The sequence below is a fragment of the Odontesthes bonariensis genome, chromosome 20 (genome assembly GCF_027942865.1).
Source record: "Odontesthes bonariensis isolate fOdoBon6 chromosome 20, fOdoBon6.hap1, whole genome shotgun sequence".
NCBI lineage: Eukaryota > Metazoa > Chordata > Actinopteri > Atheriniformes > Atherinopsidae > Odontesthes > Odontesthes bonariensis.
In genome coordinates, this window is record NC_134525.1 from 7,563,941 (window position 1) to 7,582,906 (window position 18,966).

Genomic DNA, 18,966 nt, shown 5'->3' on the forward strand with positions numbered 1-18,966 from the left:
CCATTGTGAGGGGCTAATCCTCTGTCCACCTCAGGGATCACAAAGCTCCCGAAGGCTGGAAGAGAACTGAAAATTGAAAAAAAGATGAGCAGAGAAAGTGGATGAGCAGCAGCTGTAATTACAGAGTGAAAGTCAAACCACATACCTGTAAGGTGTAGTTGGCCTTTTCACTAATGAGCTGAGAGATGAATTTTGCTGTATGCTGGAAATGGACTTTTTCTGGGGAAACAGATGCAAAAACATCAGATTGTTCTCTCACATATTTATACAATAGGATTTATTACTTAGAATATAACAATTCGTCACCTACCGTCGGCTGTTGGATGGACAATGAGGAACTTCTTATCCACGAATTGAGATGCTCTGTGCGCTAAATTCGCCATCTGAGAAACAAATCGAATCAAATTAATCCTTCATCAATTATCACAAGTAGAAACTGAAGATAAAAAAAATGCATTTAGATCTTACTGTGTATGCCCTTGGATCAGGTTTAGGCAGTCCGAGATACCTCTCAGAAAAAGCAGAGGCTAGAAGAAAAAGGACGTTTCATTTGATACGTTGCTGTGACATCAAACAGAAACTTCCCATTAACCTCAACACTGATGCATAATTTCGGTTGTGTTCCTCTGGTCATTTTGAAGGTGCCTCTTCCTTATATTCAGATATATTCAGACGCTCCTCATTTGCGATTCCAAACTTACAGTGTCATGGCAGGTCTCACACGCCCTCTGGCAAATCAAATAGATGGGAAACCGGTCACACTGCAACACCTAGCTCCTTAATTTGCAGTTTCCTGACTCAGTGCGCCAACAGCTAAATCAGCTCCGTCTCGCCGTCCGTGTCTCTCCTGCCATCACTTTCCTGATGCAAAACAACTTTACATCGCACAGATTATATTACTCTGCTAGCTGAGGTGACGGCGGTGTACAATCGGGTTCTCGGTGTGTCTGCATCATCGCACTGATGGGTATTATTTTCCCTCACAGGGTGCAGACATGTATAATATAGTCACTGAGAGAACTCCCAGCTGCAGGGGTAAAGGTGCTACATCTGCAACATCTGCAATCTGTCTTTCTTTCTCCCTTTGAGTGCATTCTGACAGCTCTGCCTGAGCTTGAATAATTGTGCCGAGCTCCTGCATTTATTTAGCACGTACAGCAGAAACTGGGGCTTTTTGCATTTGGTGATACAGATTTTTTATTTTTTATTTGGGTGGGGGGGGCTAATCACAGCTCACCATATAACTCAAAGTCAGAGATGGGTGAGAAGACGGCTCCGCATTTCACTGGAGACTCCTCACTGCTGACCAGCAGGCTGGTCACGTAGCCTCCGTACACCTGAGGAGCAGCAAAATGTGAGTTATCACCGAGAAAACAAGCTGTGCTGTAAACTCTAGTGTGCAGGATGGACTTTTGAACATAATGCTTCTTGTTTAGTCCAGAGTTAACCAGAGAGTGGTGCTATTTGTTTGAATTACACCACCTGTGGGAATATATCACGTTGCTCATTTCTACGGTTGTGTAAACACTGTTCAGACAGCACCGAGACATTAGTCAGCGATGACTAATGACCTGATGTTACAGCCTATCCATTTACAAAAAACAACACTTTTCCATTCTGTAGATTATGTCCAGGTTGTCTTTAGTTAAAAAGACTAATATACGGCAAACTGCAAGTCATGTCTGTAAATAATTTAGTTGGTTTACACGTTGTGGTTTCACACCCTTGCGCTGATAGATAAATAGGAATGAATGAGGCCCACAGACATAACCAGAGAATTCAAATATGTCTAAAAAAAAAAAAAACTAAGAGGATACACTTTGCTGCCTTTTTAGATTGTAAAGATAGAAGAAAAAAAAAAAAAAAATCACATATTTTCTTCTTTAGTCTTTATATTGCGATTTTTAAATCTACGTTGCTCTTGAGTCTCAGGCAGATGTTCATAAGGAATAGTCCTGATCATTATGCACACAATATACACACAACAATGGACACTAAATAAAAGTGAAGCACAAAAATGTCTAAATCGCAGACATTAAAAAAAGGGGGAAGTTGTAGTTGACCATAAAAGACGTGGAAAATCATCTCCCAGACACGGCCGATTCCAAACAAGAGCATTTTTATATTCCAAGTAATGTGGGCTTTTAAGATGGATAGATAGAAAAAGAAAACATCTCACACTTTTCTGAAAGTTGTGTTTCTATTGGTAAGACGGGAGCAGAACAAGAATAAAAGGTAAGTAAAAAGTAAAAAAATACCAGCGGTCGAGTTTACCAGAAGACAAAGGATTGTTATGGACTGCGGTGGAAGGCAGCATCCAAAGCATGCCTCTCACTTTGTATTCATCACCTCTCCTGCATGACACAAACTTTAATGATAACTGGAGCTTTTAACACATAGAAACTGATTTTGCAAACTTTGATTATTCTGATTTAGGAGCAGGAAAAAAGTGTCAGCTTCCCTTCCAAGAGTATAAAGATCCACCCATAAAGGCTTTCATGAACCTTAGAAACACTGTGCACAATGAGAGTGTTCTTACCTGTCCAAAAGCTCCGACTCTGGTTTTGTCCACATAAGGCTCTTTGAGAATAAAACTAAAAATAAGAATGAAAAAAAAGAAGACATTTCTATTTTGACTGACAACAGTAGATTTTTAAAGCTCTTGTTAATTGAAGAGAAAAAACATCAGATGGCACCTTTTGGTTTAATAATTCTGCATTAAATGTATATTCAGATTTTTCCCAGAATCAAAACTTGTCATGTGTGTCATCCTGCCAGATTTTCATTTGATCAAAAGCAAATTAAAAGTTTAAATAGATCGTTTTTAAATTGTCATATGTATATATTCTGTAGATTGTTAGCTCAATATAATCCCAGCTACTCTTTCATGAAACACAGTTAAGCTCCAATACAAATGTACACCTGAATACCTTTCATTTTATGGACTGATTTTGTGTTTACTCAAATGAGAGTTACTTTCAAGAGCATGAATGCAGCCACATACTTGAGAGCATCCTTCTGATCCTGCTCCTCAAACACGCCCAGTTTCTTCTGGACCCAGTACAGCAGGTTGGTGCCCTGGAAGCCGCTGCCTCGCCCGTCACAGCGCACGACGATGGCGCCAAAGCTGCTCACCAGTACCGTGGCCCAGTCCATGTGAAACTGCTCCGACACCGCCTGGCCACCAGGTGTCCCATCGCTGCACCACAAACAAGTTTTAGGATGTACATTGTGAGTGAGTAGTGTCAATGTCTATGAAAATGAGCTAAATCTAAGAACCGGTGGCTGTAAAGCCTAGCAGCGGAGTTATTCCATCTCCGTTTAATGAGGAATGCTGTTCATGAATCAAATAAGATCCCTTTCATTAGAAAGGAATGGCTGTACAGTTTGTTAAAGACCTGAGGACAGGAACGCTAATGAGAGAACAGAGAGGAGAGGACATTACGTTTCCTTGTTCTCTGTTTAACTCTCATCGAGCTGGAGTAGAGTCGGATTAATAAGCTTAATTAAAGCTCTGTTTAGGATGGACGTGTCTTCTTGTAACTTGGACTGAGGTATGGACGTACATTAGCAGCACTGTGCGAGTACCGTGTGCAGAAACGTACACTAAGAGGAGCAGCGGGTAGTGGGATGTGTCCATGAAGCCGGCAGGTTTCAGGATGTGCAACGACAAGGCTGGAATACAGAGTTACACAACTGTTACACAGAGCATTTCAATCAACTTACATTTAACATATAGATCATTCAAACCAAGGTCCTGCAAAACAAATGGCAAAGATATTCTACTCTAAAGGATTATGTCTATACTGAGTTGTAATCGGTTTGTTGTATTTGCAGAGAATCTGAAACATACTGTAGTCATCCATGTGGATCTCTTTGTACTCCACAGTGGGCATCTGCATGGAGTCCAGTGTCAGTCTCAGCTTTTCATTGCTCTCCAGTTTATACACTTCTGAAATACCTGTAGATGGCACATAAAGGAGACCCATCAGATCCACATTACAGTGTAAACAAACAAAGTTGGGCCAATACTCAGAGCTTAAAGAGGACGCAGCAGGACTTGTTTCATTGGTTGTCGAAGTGCAGCTGCTTTCGATTTAAGCATTTGGGATTATCGTGATCTGAATGTTTTGATTCTCAACAACCAAGACAAGAAATATGAATTTAAACCTACCAGTAAATGAAAACTGAGTCAACTAGCTTTTACTCACGTATGAATGTAACTGGAAAAAAAAAAAAAGAAAAAGAAAAAACGTGTAAATACTTTGGTATGTTGGATGGTTATACAGTTATAGGAATATTTTCCTCGGGTGTTTCAAGAGGAAAACATATAATCTCTCCAGCATGCTCTGGGTCTGCTCCTCCCGATGGGACATATCTGAGAAACGTTTCCCCTGAGAGGCAACTCAACCTGATGCCTAAACCGCCTCGGCTCTTTCTGATGACTCAACTCTGATCCCGATGACTAAGCCACCTTCAGAGGAAGCTCATTTCGGCCAGTTGTTCTTTCGGTCGCCACTCACAGTTCATGCCCATGGGTGAGGGCTGGAATGGAGGTCAACTGGTAGAACAACAGCTTTGTCTTTTGACTCAGATCTTTCTTCCCCAAAACAGACCAGTACAGCATCCTAATCAAAACAGATGATGCCCCTGTCTGCCTGTTCATCTACTGCTTCATTCTTCCTCCACTTGGGGCAACACTGTCTCCCAAATCCAGCCTTTTGTGACAAAGCACCATCGCCTCAGACTTTTAGGTCCTAATTATCATCCCAGCTCCTTCAAACTCAGCTGCAAACCGACCAGAAAACATAATTAAACATAATTTAATGAGTATGTTTCCATTAGTAAAGAATTTACTTTGAACCTCCAGCATGTTGCGCCACCGTGTTACAACAGCAGCAACAAACCAAACTGTGGCCCTACTGCAGGTCTGTGGTTTTTCTTACACTCCTGGAGGTGAAGGTGAGGGGTACTCTTGGTTGCAGTTTGCAGTTTGTGCCACTAGATGTCACCACACCTACACAATGGAACGAGAAAATACTGGTGCAATATTTAAAGTCATGTTGCGTAGGGAAAAGTGTGGTGCAAAGAGAAGAGAATTTAAACTCTAGGCTGTGTTTTCCCAAAAAGAAGCCTCCAAAACATAGTAATGGCAGGGGGGCACATCACTGTAACGAGAAGCTTAATTTGCTGCTGTAATGCAGAAGAACATTTCTAGCTTGAGTACGCCAAAGGCAGAATCCCTCCTTTGCTTTATTTTACATCAGCCGTGTAGTCGAGTTAGGCTCATTAATGAGGCGAGTTGGTTGTGTAACTTTATCGATTATCAAAGTTGCTAACAACAGGAAGATCTTCTGACAGTTCATTTTATTTTGAAGACAAATCTCTTTGAAAATTTGGCTGAATGGGACAGTTCATTCAAAGAACTTTGAACCTTATCTGAAGCCATTTCCAGCTGTGACAAACTCAAAAGAAAAATACTCACTGGGTACAACCATAACTTTGAACAACAGCAAACAAGAAACAAACAAATAAACAAACAAACACATGTGCCTGCTGTTCACACTGTGACCTGGACTCCGTCTTTAGGCAACATCCATTCCTTTGAAAGGCTTCCGCCCTGAACAGAGAACCAGCTGCACTTGTTCAACAGCTGCAGCTGGTTTGTCCAACACCAACCTATCACCGCCTGCTGCCACATCTAGTGAGGTCAAGGGGACTGCAGCAAACCTTGTATGTTGGAATTGGTTCTTTGGAACAATCAAAAGACGGCATCCAGGAGGGAAATCAACACAGCGCTTAACACAGCTGCTCATGCTTAAAAATTCCGATAAAACTTCCAGCCTGCTGGAGGAAAACTTCAATTAAGCCTTCAGAGAGGACGATGAGGAGCTCTGTCTGGATTATGAACTGCAGCTGCACGCATCAATCAGTGTGTTTCAGTGCAGATGCATAGATGAATTCTGATACGACCTTGCTTCTGCTGCTCAGGCACAAAGACAGACGTTACTTGATGGACTGCTGAGAAATCTTATTATAGACTTTTCAGTTAGATGTTCATGTTCTCCTGCTCATGTTGCATTAACTTTTCATTAATTTTCTGGTCAGAATGGCTGCAGTACTTTAGTTTGCGAAAAAATATGTGGAAGCAAATGGCATCATAAATATTACATGTTGGCATGCTGAACATTGAGCTCAGGCTCAGCCTTCTGCATGAGCTAAATGCTTTGCAAAGCTGAGACAACCAGCATACTTGATGAGCATCAGACCTTTTAAATACTATAATCTCACTAGTTTGAGCACACAAATAAAAGCACTGTTTAACAGGAGCATAGATTAAAAAACAGGCAGCATTTTTTTTAACATAATCAGGACAGGCAGATCTTATTACTTAAGGATGACAAAGACTGAGACACACATAATCAAGTTATAGTATGCTGATATTGCTGTTGGGTAGGTCATAATGTAATGAGCACATCCATTGCAAGGAGTAATGTGATTACTACCATCATGCTAGGCTTGGCTTGCAAACAAACAGTGAGTCAGTACACAGGTGGTCACTCTGCGCTGCGATGCAGAAACTCCTGCCCCCATCTGACAAGGTGATATTAAATGGAGCCATGATGCTACTGCACACAAGGTCAATGTCTGTAACACAAGTGCAAGCGCAGATTTATGCTTCAGATGGTGGAAATACTCACTTTCTCGGTCTTGAGTCTCACTTTCAGCATCTCTTTGTGTCTTGTAAATGGTCACAAATGGAATATCCGGCCCTGAAGAGAAAACAGAAGGTTATTTGAATTTGCACTTTCATGTGTGATCATGGCCTCGTTTCAAAGGCAGCACTGAAAAACGTTCAGCATGCAAAATATTTTAAAAGCTGAAGTTGGGACGAAATGCTCCATTTTTAAATGCATCATCAAATGCACACTATGAGAAAAGGAAGAATATCACATCTCCTGTGTGCCAGACACACAGGCAAATCTTTGCTTATTCGATTTATATAATGCAATAGCTGGAATAGCTTTTCCATATCTGGGCCACAAATGGAGGCAAAGCCCTGAAGCCGCAGAGTGGAGGGAGCAAGGAGAAAATATGAGGTGATCGATGCACTTAGAAAATTGAGAACGCAACACAGGAACACAGTGTCTGTATTTGGTGGCAACTGTGCTCCCTCCTTTTTTTCTGCCTTCCGTCCGTCTCCTCCTGCTCATGGCAATGATATCGTAACTTCACCCTGAATGATCACAGACGGGCCATGAGGGAGAGCACATCATTAAAAATACATGAAGTACAAGACCAAGAGTGTGGGGTCAGCAGAAAGAGTTTGATTTCATCATTTTGGTCATCCCCTAACTGATCCAAAAACAGCGATGATCACTTGGTAAGATTCAGGGTTGATTGTCACAAAAGCGTTGGATGTGTGATTAAAAATTGAAGCTGTAGCTCGAATCTTCAAGCACGACAACGGATGCTTTGACACTTTGATATTTCTCTGATCCCGAGAAGTGCTCCGTCTGTTCTTTTGGTATTTTTCTGCCAAACACAGCAGATATGGATTAAAGGTTGGCTTTCCAGTTTAGCCATTTGAAAGGATAAGACATACATTCTCGCACCTGTTAAACCTGTTCTTTGTCTGCATTCAGTGTTTTCCTCCCATGACTCTTGAAGATGGAAGGTGGTATTATACTTCACAGCATCATTGCTATACTATTGAATTACAGAGCTACTTCTGTTTTCTAACAATAATTTACCCTCACGGAATGAGTTTAATCTTCTTTCACTTCTAATACGCTTGCTTTATTTTTGTAACGCTTGAGGAAACTTGGGAGAAGGCAGCTTTTCTGGGTCTTAACAGATCGATCCATGATGCTTTAAGCCTTCAGTACCCAGTCAAGTTCAACTATAGGTGTGTGGCATGATGCGGAAAATATCTGGTAATGAGAAAAATATGTTACGACATTAAGGGTGTCGTGATGTACCAGTATTTGCGATTGTTAGCCAATAAAATCAAAACATGATCAATTACAGATTGTTTTTTATTAATTTGAACGTTTTTTTTTTTATCTCATATGTTGTGTGTTATTCAATTGCCATCTCATGGAGGCAAAAGAACCTTTAAAAAAAAGATGGCTTAGTCTGAGCAATGAATATTTTTTTTTTAAAGTAAAATTAAGTTTTTACTTTTAAGTGTTTTTCAGGGCCTGTACAGTTTCATTTTTACTTGTGAAAAGAAGCTGGAAGATTTCTATCACATTAAATCTGTACTGAGACACAGATAGATGAGTGGTTATTAATCTGATCTGTCAGCTTTGTGAGGACAACATTTACAATACACACTTATTTCAAACTAATTTATTTTGGATTGAAGAAGCCAAACTAGATGAGCACAGATTTGCATTTTGGCTGATGAAACACCTTAGCTTTTTGATTTGTGTAAATATAGCTGTGCTTTTGCTACATGAGCAATAAGCATGAGAATAGCAACCCATATGTTGGTGAAACCTACGAGTAAAACCTAGTCTGGTGTCTCTTCATGAAGTAGGTAAAACTGCCTTGGAGCGCTTGTGGGTTGAGATAGCGCAGTTTGCAATTTTGGTGTCCAGCTCCATCGTTGTTCTTTACTGCCACTTTACATTTTTTTTAAGCTTTTGATGGCGTCTTTATGGCCTCTTCAACAAGGCAATAAATTCATATGCATGGCTGTACATGTGCAGGGCTCACACAGAGAATTATATTTACGACAGCGGTGTTACATTTCACACCTGTAGGGGGTACCGAAGAGCAAAAAAAGCCAAATTCTCTAGTGTTACTTTAAGTTGAGTGGCAGCTTGAAGAGACAGGAAACGGGGAGAGTGTTAACTACCTTGGCACTTGAGAAGGAAGTAGCTCATGTTGTGGCTGAAGGAGCCGCTGATGTAGCCACAGCTGTCGGACAAAGCGCAAGAGAGGCAACGCCGGTTGAATGATCCGTATGTGTCGGCACTGTGGAAACAAAGATGGTGACATTTAACATTTTATGCTCTTGCTATCAAAACAGCAACAAGTGCTACAGTTAAAATTAGAATAACCATTACCTGTAGAGATGTCTTCGCTTTGGGCCGTCTTCGGTGCTCAAGAAGTATCTAAGTTAATACGAAGAAACAAGAATGGAAGGACAGATTGGTGCTTACCTGTATTATATGCATAGAAACATTCAGCTGGGTAGAATAGATATTTCATAAATGAATCATGGTTAAAAAAAAAGGGGGTGGGGGTGAATCCTTTTAGAACAGAAGTAGGCCGTTCTGTGTTTTATCCCCATGGGGATTTCGGTTAGACTTTTTCAAAACACTTCAAGTCAGAGAACAAAAGAGCAGTTTTTCTGTGTGTGTGTGCTGGTGTGTGAAATCACAGTCAGATCCGTTGCCTCGTGGCCTGGAATATGAGAGTAAAATGATCTGGGAGTGATGGGGATGAGTCATAACTCATGGGTGCAATAGAGACACAGGGTACTTTTACACCCTGCACATTTAGAGCACTTTATTCTGCGAGATTGCATGAGTTTTCCCCATAAATGATATATATATACAGAATAAATATAATGTGATTGGTGATTTGGAATTCAAACATTCAAATGGTGGGTCTTTCTCTGTCCATGGTGCTGAAATGTTCAACCGTTGCAGGAAGCTAAAACATGGAGTGTTTTTGTTTCCTTTGCCAGTTAATGTGATTGTTTTGTGCTTCTGTTACAGCCATGATGAACCTTTGTAAGTTCGCCAGCTGCAAAATTCATTATATTTAGGTATAACTTAGGGTTAACTTTTATCAAGTATTTCAAAGCAAGATAAATATGTTAAACTGCTATTATTTATCAGACGGGGTATTGGAGAAGTGCATGCTCACATGAGTTGGCTGTCCTCATTATAGGCCAGAACCTGAGTGACATCCCAGTCTCCAGACGTGATGGACTGCAGAGTGTCTGTACTGGTGTTGGGCTTTGGGAGTAGAGAAGGAAAAAAAGAAACATGGGAAAAAAGTGGTAACTGTCTTTTTAACTAAATTTGATGCGTTAAATGTGTGTGAAATAACACAAAAAATTGCACTATAATGTCAGGATGGTCTGAATCGCCGTAGGAGTTCCCAATTTAAAAAAAAGTGTGCACAAGATTCAGGATTTACTTAAGGTACTTTTTTTCTATTAACTTTGCATCAATAAAATCTGACTTATTTGACATGTAAACAATAATCGCCTCCACTGCTGTTCATGGCAATTTCTCATCGAGTCCCTCTAAAAAAGTTTTATAGTTTAAGCTGCTACAGAAGCCAAAGCCAATACTTTGGATTTTTCAAGATGGATGATTTTATAAAACACTTGCAGCTTGTAAAAAAAAGCCTTGTCACTCAAAGTCAACTAACTTAACCCGAGGCTACAACACAGTGAGAGTGTGGAGATATCTGCTTTTCCCACTTCTTTGGATCTAGCCCTGCCTATCCTCAGCAATAAAACTTTCCAGTAGACTACTGACCAAAGCAGGGCAAATTTCTTTCACGGTTCACTTTATTACTCATACAGGAACAGCCCAACTGCTGTCTTCTCACTGCTACTGAAAGCTTGAAGCACATCCATCTGCTGGCAGTAGTTACGGCACATTGCACCGTGCTGCATTGGTAATTCTGAGCGTATTAAACTGTTAAATGTGCGAAATGCTGTTAAAGCGTAGCTGCAAGACTGAAAATAGGAAAGAGGGACTGGTTTAAGGGAATGTACAGGCCTGATTTTATTTCATCTTCAGGCAGAAACATTTATACCCTAATTTCAAGGGACTTGTGAACACGTTTGTTAATAAAACGTTTTGTAGCAGTCAAACAGAAAGAGCATAAATTAAGTAAAAGTGGCACTTTTAATTCATGATTTAAAGGATTACTTTGGTAGTTACTTCAGATGTGTCTTTAATGTCCCATATTGTTGGCAGTACCTTCAGCTGCCATCAGCTATCATAATAATTATCTATTCAAAAATAATCACCAGAGTGAAATCCAATTTCTTCCATACAAGCTCTCCGCTTTCACTGGCTTGTGCCATACATGTTCCATTTGAACTGCAAATAATTTGCATATAAATATCCTCTAACCTGGGAGATGGACATGGAAATGTGGAAGAACTTGCCCCGGCCTCCTTGGGGAATGGCCCGAGTGAAAAAGAGCTTGTGACCATCTTTGGAAAACAAAGGCTCCTCATTCTGAAGACACACAGGAGGTTATTCAGATCTGTTATTGAAGAGCTAGTCGAGATTAAGGGGTTAGTAAATGCAATAATTACACAAAAACAATTATCCCATTATGATTTACAAAGACAGCATGGAAAAGCATGCAAACGCTCTCATGATCAGTTTAAGACTCGAATCTAATTACCGCGCAACACTGATCTGTAATCAGGCAAGAAATGCGAGAACACAAAGCTTGTAAATGGTGACTTTAATTTAATGACACTTAAAAAGGAGACAATCGGTTTGGGCAATTAATCCCCCAAAGCCTTCATCTAAAGCTCCAAATGCAAGTCGTTAATACGTTTGACGCACTCACCTGCCTATGAAGCCATCCTTCACTTTCATCTTCATGTTTCTGTAAGAACAGATCGAGTGTTTGAGGTAACATGTGGAAACATTGGCCGAGACACATGTAAACTGCAAACTGGACCGTACCTTAGTGCACACTCCTGTCGTGGCCTCACAAAGTGTGAGTATGGAGATGTTCTGTGCTCTATTAAGCCAGTTAATGGCCAGTTTGGTGGTGGTTGCCCACTTCACCATGGTCACATAGTACTCGCTGGAAAACACGGAAAAGACATTGCACAATTAACATGCACAACACTGCACTCTGGATTCAATAGGAATATAAATTATAGAAGGGGTGTTGAAATGTTTCCATTAACTGAGTGCAGATTATGCAAAAACTTTGAAAAAAAAAAAAAAAAAAGAACATTAACAATGTCTCACAGAAAAAAAAGATTATATAATAAAGCAGCATATAAAGAGACAGTGAAGGCGGAATGGAAATTAGGCATAAACATGATGAAATGGAGGCTTTAAACATCAAGGGACTAAACATAAAAGAACACTGAATACAAATGTATCACTAGAATAACAGCATGGACAGTATTCAGATTAATGGAGCAGAACATCCTATTACATACAGTATACAGAACCACACGAGAAGCGATTGAGAAAAAATAAGTACAAGGAAACTGACAGTTTGTGCAAGATGTTTGAAGATAGAACATTTGATCCTCTATAAGCCACTGCCGATTGATATAGGTGCTCCACTCAAAGAAATCACATATCGAGTGAAAAGGTTTTTGTGAGTTGCATATATAAATGATTAAAAAACATAAAGACCAATCACAACCTTCAACATGAGAGTAAGAGCTTCCAGATTAGGAACCAATGATTGGCTGTTCTCATTAATAACTGGTGATATATAAACCTGTGACATTGACAGTCTGATGTTCTTCTTTGCTTTTGAAGTGTGTGGTGTCATCATGCTGAGTTTTAAAGAGTTCTCTAAGGCCTTCAGAAAAAAAGAAACTTATGGATGCCAGTGACACTGGCAAGGAATTCAAACATGTCTCCATAAGATTTGAACAAAACCACTTCACTGAAGGGACAATTATCCAAAAGAGGCTTAGATTTTTAAAAGGCTGCCAACTTATCCATTACTGCCAGGAAATTCAGCCAAGAGCAAAACCATACAGAGAAAAATACAGGTTTAATCTCTGCACCCAAAGGTAAGGCTCTCAGAAAAGTACCCTCTGAGGTACTGAAATGATTGTTCAGAAAATTCACTTTAAATCACTGTCAACTAACAGCGTGTTCAGAGCAAATAGGAAATGAAGTGTGTGGGCAGCGTGATTACATACTAAATCAATGGAAAGACACTTATAAACCTGTTTTTACTTCAAGCGAAGCGAATGGATGCAAATGTGTATCTGCGCAAGTTGAAAAGATTTCAGTTCGAGTGAATAATTTGCGTGACGCTTTTGTTGTGCCTAAAAAAAAATGGAGGCCAAACCTAATGTAGCAGGATAAGCGTAACCATATTAAATGTGTAGAAACAGGACTACGCTCTGTACTTACTAAAGAATGTTACTTTTTTTCCTCTTTTTGGCATAAATATTAGTTTTAACACCAAATGATGTTCAATGCAACAAGAAAGTGACAGTTTTACAAAACAAAAGTAGCCAACTAACATCAAAGTGAATTAGAAATCAGGAATGTAAGGACAAAACATATCTTTACACTTTGCAACCTACATGCTACATATTCCCAAACTGTTTGTTCATGTATTTTTTTTACCACAACAAGCACGCAACAACTCGAAAAAACTTGACACGGTCACCTCGATACCAGATAAAACTGTTAGCTGCCCTGCTGGTAGGGCCTCGCTACTCCGTAAACATCAGAGGATATTCTCAAGCAAACGTTTCCTTGTCCAAATTTATCAAAACAGTGAATAATTGTTGTGTTTACACATGACTGTAAATCTATGCCTAATCTACGCTCGACGAAGCTGAGGGATTAACTATTTAGCATTTTTTATGCCTCACCCAATCCTGGGATCATCAGGTCTCCTCATCTCGATGGTGTGCAGAGGGCCGTTAAGGTTTACGACAAACAAAGTGATGACTGGGTTTTCCTCACCAGCCTGGAAGGGATAAAGATAAGAAGAGAAAAATCAACTTTGAGGAATGAAAAGAAACAAAGCACATTCACATACAGCTTAAATACACAACACAAAAAGTGCAGTTATGCAATTTCCTTTTGCAGAACTAGCGAACTTTGTTATTAAAGGGATAGTTTGCCTCTTTTGACATGAAGCTGTATGACATCCCATATTAGCAATATCATTTATCAAATTTGACTTACCCCCTGCTGTGTCCTGTGAGCCGAGTTCCAGCCTCGTTTTGGCGTGACGAAGGTAGTCCGGCTAGTTGGCTGGGGTTTAAAAAATAAAGCGTTTTGCTTCTCAAAACAATATGCGTTCAAAAGAGTAATACATTTGCATCACAAAATCGTTCACCCAGAAAAAGTCAGACCTCACAATTGCTTGGCGCTATTTTCTCTCCATTCGTATCACTGCGTATTTCCTGGGTGAACGATTTTGTGATGCAAATGTATTACTCTTTTGAACACATGTTATTTTGAGAAGCAAAACGCTTTATTTTTTAAGCCCCAGCCAACTAGCCGGACTACCTTCGTCAACGCTAAAACGAGGCCGGAACTCGTCTCACAGGACGCAGCAGGGGGTAAGTCCAATTTAATAAATGATCTTGCTAATATGGGATGTCATACAGCTTCATGTCAAAAAAGGCGAACTATCCCTTTAAAACTATTCGAAAAGCATCAGCACAGTGCTGGAAAGAGGTGAAATGTGTACCTTAGGGTAATGATACTCTTTCCCCATTGGGTATGGTGAGCCTGTAAACATCGGCAGCTCCATCTTGGGCACCAGAGTGTCGTTGATGGTGGCGTATGCTAACCTGGCACCATCCGGAGACCACCAATGGGCAACGTGGGAGTGGAAAATCTCCTCTGGAAGAGATGGAGCAAAAATATTAGTCACCATGACAGTGAGTAAGTGAGCAACAAAACACAAGTTAATTATGTGGCTGAAGGCCAACAGCATCCTGTCAGGCTTAGAAATGAACAAGTGTTCAGGGAACAGACTTATCTGATCATATAAAGATCGCTCAATATCATTTAAGCAGTTTTTTTTATTCCTTCTTCATTTCATCATGGGGGATTTAGTGGTTGAAAGTTGAGCAGTTTTCATCACAAGGAGGTGACTGAAGCCAACATCACCCAAAAGAGGAAAAAAAATATAAAGCATTTAATCAGAGAGTTGTGATCAATAATGCAACCCCTGTCGAAACAGGTCAAACTGGCCACAAACACAAAGCTCACCTCTCTGCCTCTTATCAGCAGTACAGTACACTTGCCTGCCCTGCTTCCTAAATTTAATCCGCGTGTCCTTTTTAAACCTACACACAGAAACACGCTCAGTACCAACTGCTAAGGTCATAAATCACAACAGCTTTTAATCTCAGTACAGCCTGTTCACCAAAATAGAACCAGGCTACATTTCCTCGAAATGAACCAAACAGCAGTTTCTCTGCAGCTGCAACAACAGCACCGATAACTTTTTGGCTTGTTACTCCCCGTGTACACCATTTTCAGCAAGAAACTCACATCAGCTCATTTCAGATTTGCGACCTCAAAGGTTCACTCGAGGTTCCTGTTCAAGATACTGAGAGAAAACAATGTGGGGCGAGAGCAGTCTAGCAGCTTCATCTCTGTTGTAGCTCGCGCACACACACCTCTGTCAATTCAGTGACTCATTTGGAAAGAATGCAAATTATGCCTTGACACTCCTTCATTATTCAGTCTGTGGCAACAAGGTGGAAGAAACACAAAGTGTCCGACTTTCACTGGCTGCATCTATATCACCTTTGGCAATTAAAATTTCATTAACGCTGTTTATCTGTCGGACTGGGCGCCAGCTTTAGTGAGTAATCAGACATCAACCACCAAGTACTGGATATGCATGGTCATTTCTAAAATGCCCTCACTGGAGACGTACATTTACTCTTTCTGTGCAGATCTGTAAAAGTGTTTGTGTCTGTTCCCTCCAGTTGTTCCCACAGCTGGACACACCGTTCATTTAATTGAAACACCAGCCGTTCTGATGGAGGTGACGTGAAGAAATATTGCCGACGGCTAGGACCATGGGGACCATGTGCACCCTGCAGGTAGAGATCTGTGGCATATGATTGTATCTGGCCGTCTGATGGAGAACAGAGCGGCATTAAGCTGCATTTTCAAATGAAGAAGAAGAAAGAAAATAAGGTTTTTCCGCATGGCTCCACTGCTGCTGGCTGACTTCACCAACAGCATGTGGAGTGGAACCAGCGGGCTGTCAGACCAGCCGGGATTGCCCAGTCACCTTGGCTCGTTAAGGAGAAAGTACTTAGCTTTCTAAAAGTGTCCAGATTAGTTTTTCACAGCAAAAAAAGAGAGACGGAGGACTGAAGGGATTGAGAGCAATAGAAGGAAAAGGAGGCTTATATGACACACTTTTAATTAGCTAACTCGCATTTTTCCCTTAAAAAGAAAGATTTCTTTTCATTGCGATGATCACCAAGGTGAACGCATCTCCCCTCTACGTGCTCTCCGTCTTCCTGTGCAGACTACATTATTCACCGAGCGGAGCACATTATTAATGCATGAGATACCCTGAGTCAAGTGGCCAGTGGGAAATAATGAGTGCAAGGTGACAGACTTGGGCCGACTGCGCCGATGAGATAAAGAAAATCAAACATTCCAGGTGGCTTTCAGGTGATTTTTTTTTTTTTTTTACCTCTAACTGAAATAAAAAAAGTATCCCCCGGACACATATGTCATGTATTGGTGTGGTAGCACTTAAAATGTACTTTGCCAAAATGTGGACTGTCCCTTTACAAACTACAAATATATGCTTCCAACAGAGGGCAGCGGTGACTCATGTTAAAACCATACAATGGAGCAGTTGTGCAGCACATTCAGGCCATTACTTTTATTTCTTTTTTTAAGGCTAACTACATTGTGTGCTTGTTTTTGTGTGCAGCCTGTCCTGGATGAAAATGGTTTATTGATTGATTTTGAAACATAGCAGGAAAAAGAAACTGATTAGATGGCATGACACTAGATTTTTAGCCAACATGACTTCAAAAGCACATGCCAGCTGTTACTATAAATACATTAAAGTTCTCAATGCTTAAGCTGAGTATGCAGTACAAGTGCTAATTAAGCGTGAACAGAGAAGCACATGACTGAGAAAGGTGAGATCTATAGATCCTCATTTGCAGTTTCTTGTGCAGTCCAAAGAAAAATATCCTTCAGTGACGCAGGCGGAAAAAAAAAAAACAGCTTCAACACCCAATTTTTTTTTCAAGATTGGACCATGAAAGTAACTAAGAAAACTGAACAAGGGGATGTGATCACATGAAACACTGACTCTGTTGTTTGTTTGTTTTTGGCTCAGTGTGAAAGGCTCCATTACTCAAGGTAAGTATATTTACGTTTAGAGCAGTTCTCACTTACATTCCATATGTGTCAAATCTGACACATTAAGATGTTTCACAGCAGTGAAAAGACTCTAAAATAGCCTTTAAGTCTGAAATTTGATCACCATTTGAACAGCAAAAACATACAATAATTGACAAAATTGAACAACTGGTTAAAATGTGTTGCCACCAAGGCTGTTCTGGATCAAAACTGACATATCTATTGAAAAAGGTTTCTAAATTCACCAGTGTGAGTCAAATTATTTTTGATATTTATCTGTTTTTTTTTTTTTTAGAGAATGCTGAAACTCTAGAACTGTGCAAAACCTAGACTATATTTTAATTCTCCATTTTTTTCCTCACTCTGGTCGAATAACCTTCATGCTTACATTCTGTGAGCCATTAACATGTTGAGCCCATTCTTTAAATTCATCCCTGTGCTTGTCATTCTGCCTTTCGACGCATCTTACGTGCAAACTTAGCTCCAGCTCCCTTTCTCTAACTCATCCTTTTTCTCATCTGGTGTGTCTCAGACTTAAGTCTGCAAACTCATCTCCACTAATGTCTGGGCTCCAAGGGTCTTGTTTGATCACATCCAAGTCTAATTGCCAATATCCCTTCAACATTCAACCTTATGTACAATAATAAAGCTTCTTTACCGTCAAGTAATCTCTCCTTGTTGGAATGTTTATTATTGGTTTACACTGATGAAGCATTAACATGTTCACTTTAATGTTGGAGCTGGTAAAAGAGATTGTGCTTGTTAAACTACTATATAAATATTGGGGGACTTGTAAATTTCTACCCCATTTATCACTGAGATCTTGTCTTAGTCTGTGTTCGAAACCGCCTACTTCTCCTACTATTCCTACTAGTCATACTTTTTTAAGTTCCCGGATGTACACTAGATGCATACTAGATTCGCCAAAATGTTGAGTATTCATCATGAGGTTACTTGTCACACTCAAACTACCCAAGATGCAACGTAACGTGACGTCGCCCATCGCCATTTGAATGGTCAAATTCCGTTAACGGGACGAGAGCAGTCAAAACGGCAAAACCGGAAGTGCGTTGCTCACTGCGGCTAGCTTTAGTAGCGCCGAATTCATGGGAACAAAATTGTAAATAGCCGGTATTTTGACTACTTTCTCGCATGAAAATGTTTCAAATGTTGCTAAAGTTATATATTTACAGAGTTTATAGCTTAAGCGAAATCAGCTTTTCAGGCCGGCTGATTTCGGCTCGGGCAGGAGTGAAGTGCACTGTGTGTAAACGCTCTGCATGCTGTCAGATCGATTAGTATGCCGTTTTCAAGTATGTAGTATGTAGTAGGCGGTTTCGAACACAGCCTTAGTGTATAACATTACTTGTATTATGCATTGTATGAGAAGAAGCAAAAGTGTAAAGTAGGAAGTGCTTCCAAAGAAAATAAGAGGGTAAGTAGCAGCCAGGTGCTGCTAATCAAGCACCTCTAAAAGCAGAGGTTTTGTTAGTTTGCTGGTCTGGAGCATTCAGGTGTGTGTTATGCCAAGGAGGAAAGACATCAGCAATGATCTTAGAGAAACATTTCTTTGCTATTTCCAAACTATTTGGAATCCATCATTCTATAAAGAAAAAGATTATTCGAGACAGTTTTAATCTTCCCAGCAGTGGATGCCCTGCAAGTTCACCCCAAGGTCAGACCCTGCGATGCTAAGAGAAACTGCAAAAAAAAACAAAAAAACATGTTAATGTTAAAGTTGAAATGCTGTGGTGGGACCTTAGAGAGCTGTGCAGAAACCAATGCTGCAAAGCTCAATGAGCTGAAGCAACACTGGAAAGAAGAGTGGCCAAAATTCCTCCACAACCATGTAAGAGACTGATAACATCACACAGAATACCATTAC

At 40.3% G+C, this 18,966-nt stretch overlaps 1 protein-coding gene across 5 annotated transcripts in view; it reads right to left on the reverse strand.

The window, feature by feature from the left end:
* dpp6a (dipeptidyl-peptidase 6a) overlaps nucleotides 1-18,966 on the reverse strand; it is a 247,212-nt gene that overhangs the window by 3,542 nt on the left and 224,704 nt on the right. For all 5 annotated transcript variants that reach the window (XM_075452814.1, XM_075452815.1, XM_075452811.1 and 2 more), the window contains exons 9-25: nucleotides 14,416-14,570; nucleotides 13,586-13,683; nucleotides 11,685-11,808; nucleotides 11,566-11,604; nucleotides 11,115-11,222; nucleotides 9,886-9,977; nucleotides 9,078-9,125; nucleotides 8,867-8,985; nucleotides 6,702-6,773; nucleotides 3,854-3,961; nucleotides 3,606-3,675; nucleotides 3,005-3,199; nucleotides 2,540-2,594; nucleotides 1,238-1,337; nucleotides 469-527; nucleotides 311-383; nucleotides 146-219 (exon numbers count right to left, since the gene is read on the reverse strand). In XM_075452814.1, the coding sequence (XP_075308929.1) occupies nucleotides 146-219; nucleotides 311-383; nucleotides 469-527; nucleotides 1,238-1,337; nucleotides 2,540-2,594; nucleotides 3,005-3,199; nucleotides 3,606-3,675; nucleotides 3,854-3,961; nucleotides 6,702-6,773; nucleotides 8,867-8,985; nucleotides 9,078-9,125; nucleotides 9,886-9,977; nucleotides 11,115-11,222; nucleotides 11,566-11,604; nucleotides 11,685-11,808; nucleotides 13,586-13,683; nucleotides 14,416-14,570 (1,589 nt within the window). The remainder of the gene's footprint in view (nucleotides 1-145; nucleotides 220-310; nucleotides 384-468; nucleotides 528-1,237; nucleotides 1,338-2,539; nucleotides 2,595-3,004; nucleotides 3,200-3,605; nucleotides 3,676-3,853; nucleotides 3,962-6,701; nucleotides 6,774-8,866; nucleotides 8,986-9,077; nucleotides 9,126-9,885; nucleotides 9,978-11,114; nucleotides 11,223-11,565; nucleotides 11,605-11,684; nucleotides 11,809-13,585; nucleotides 13,684-14,415; nucleotides 14,571-18,966) is intronic.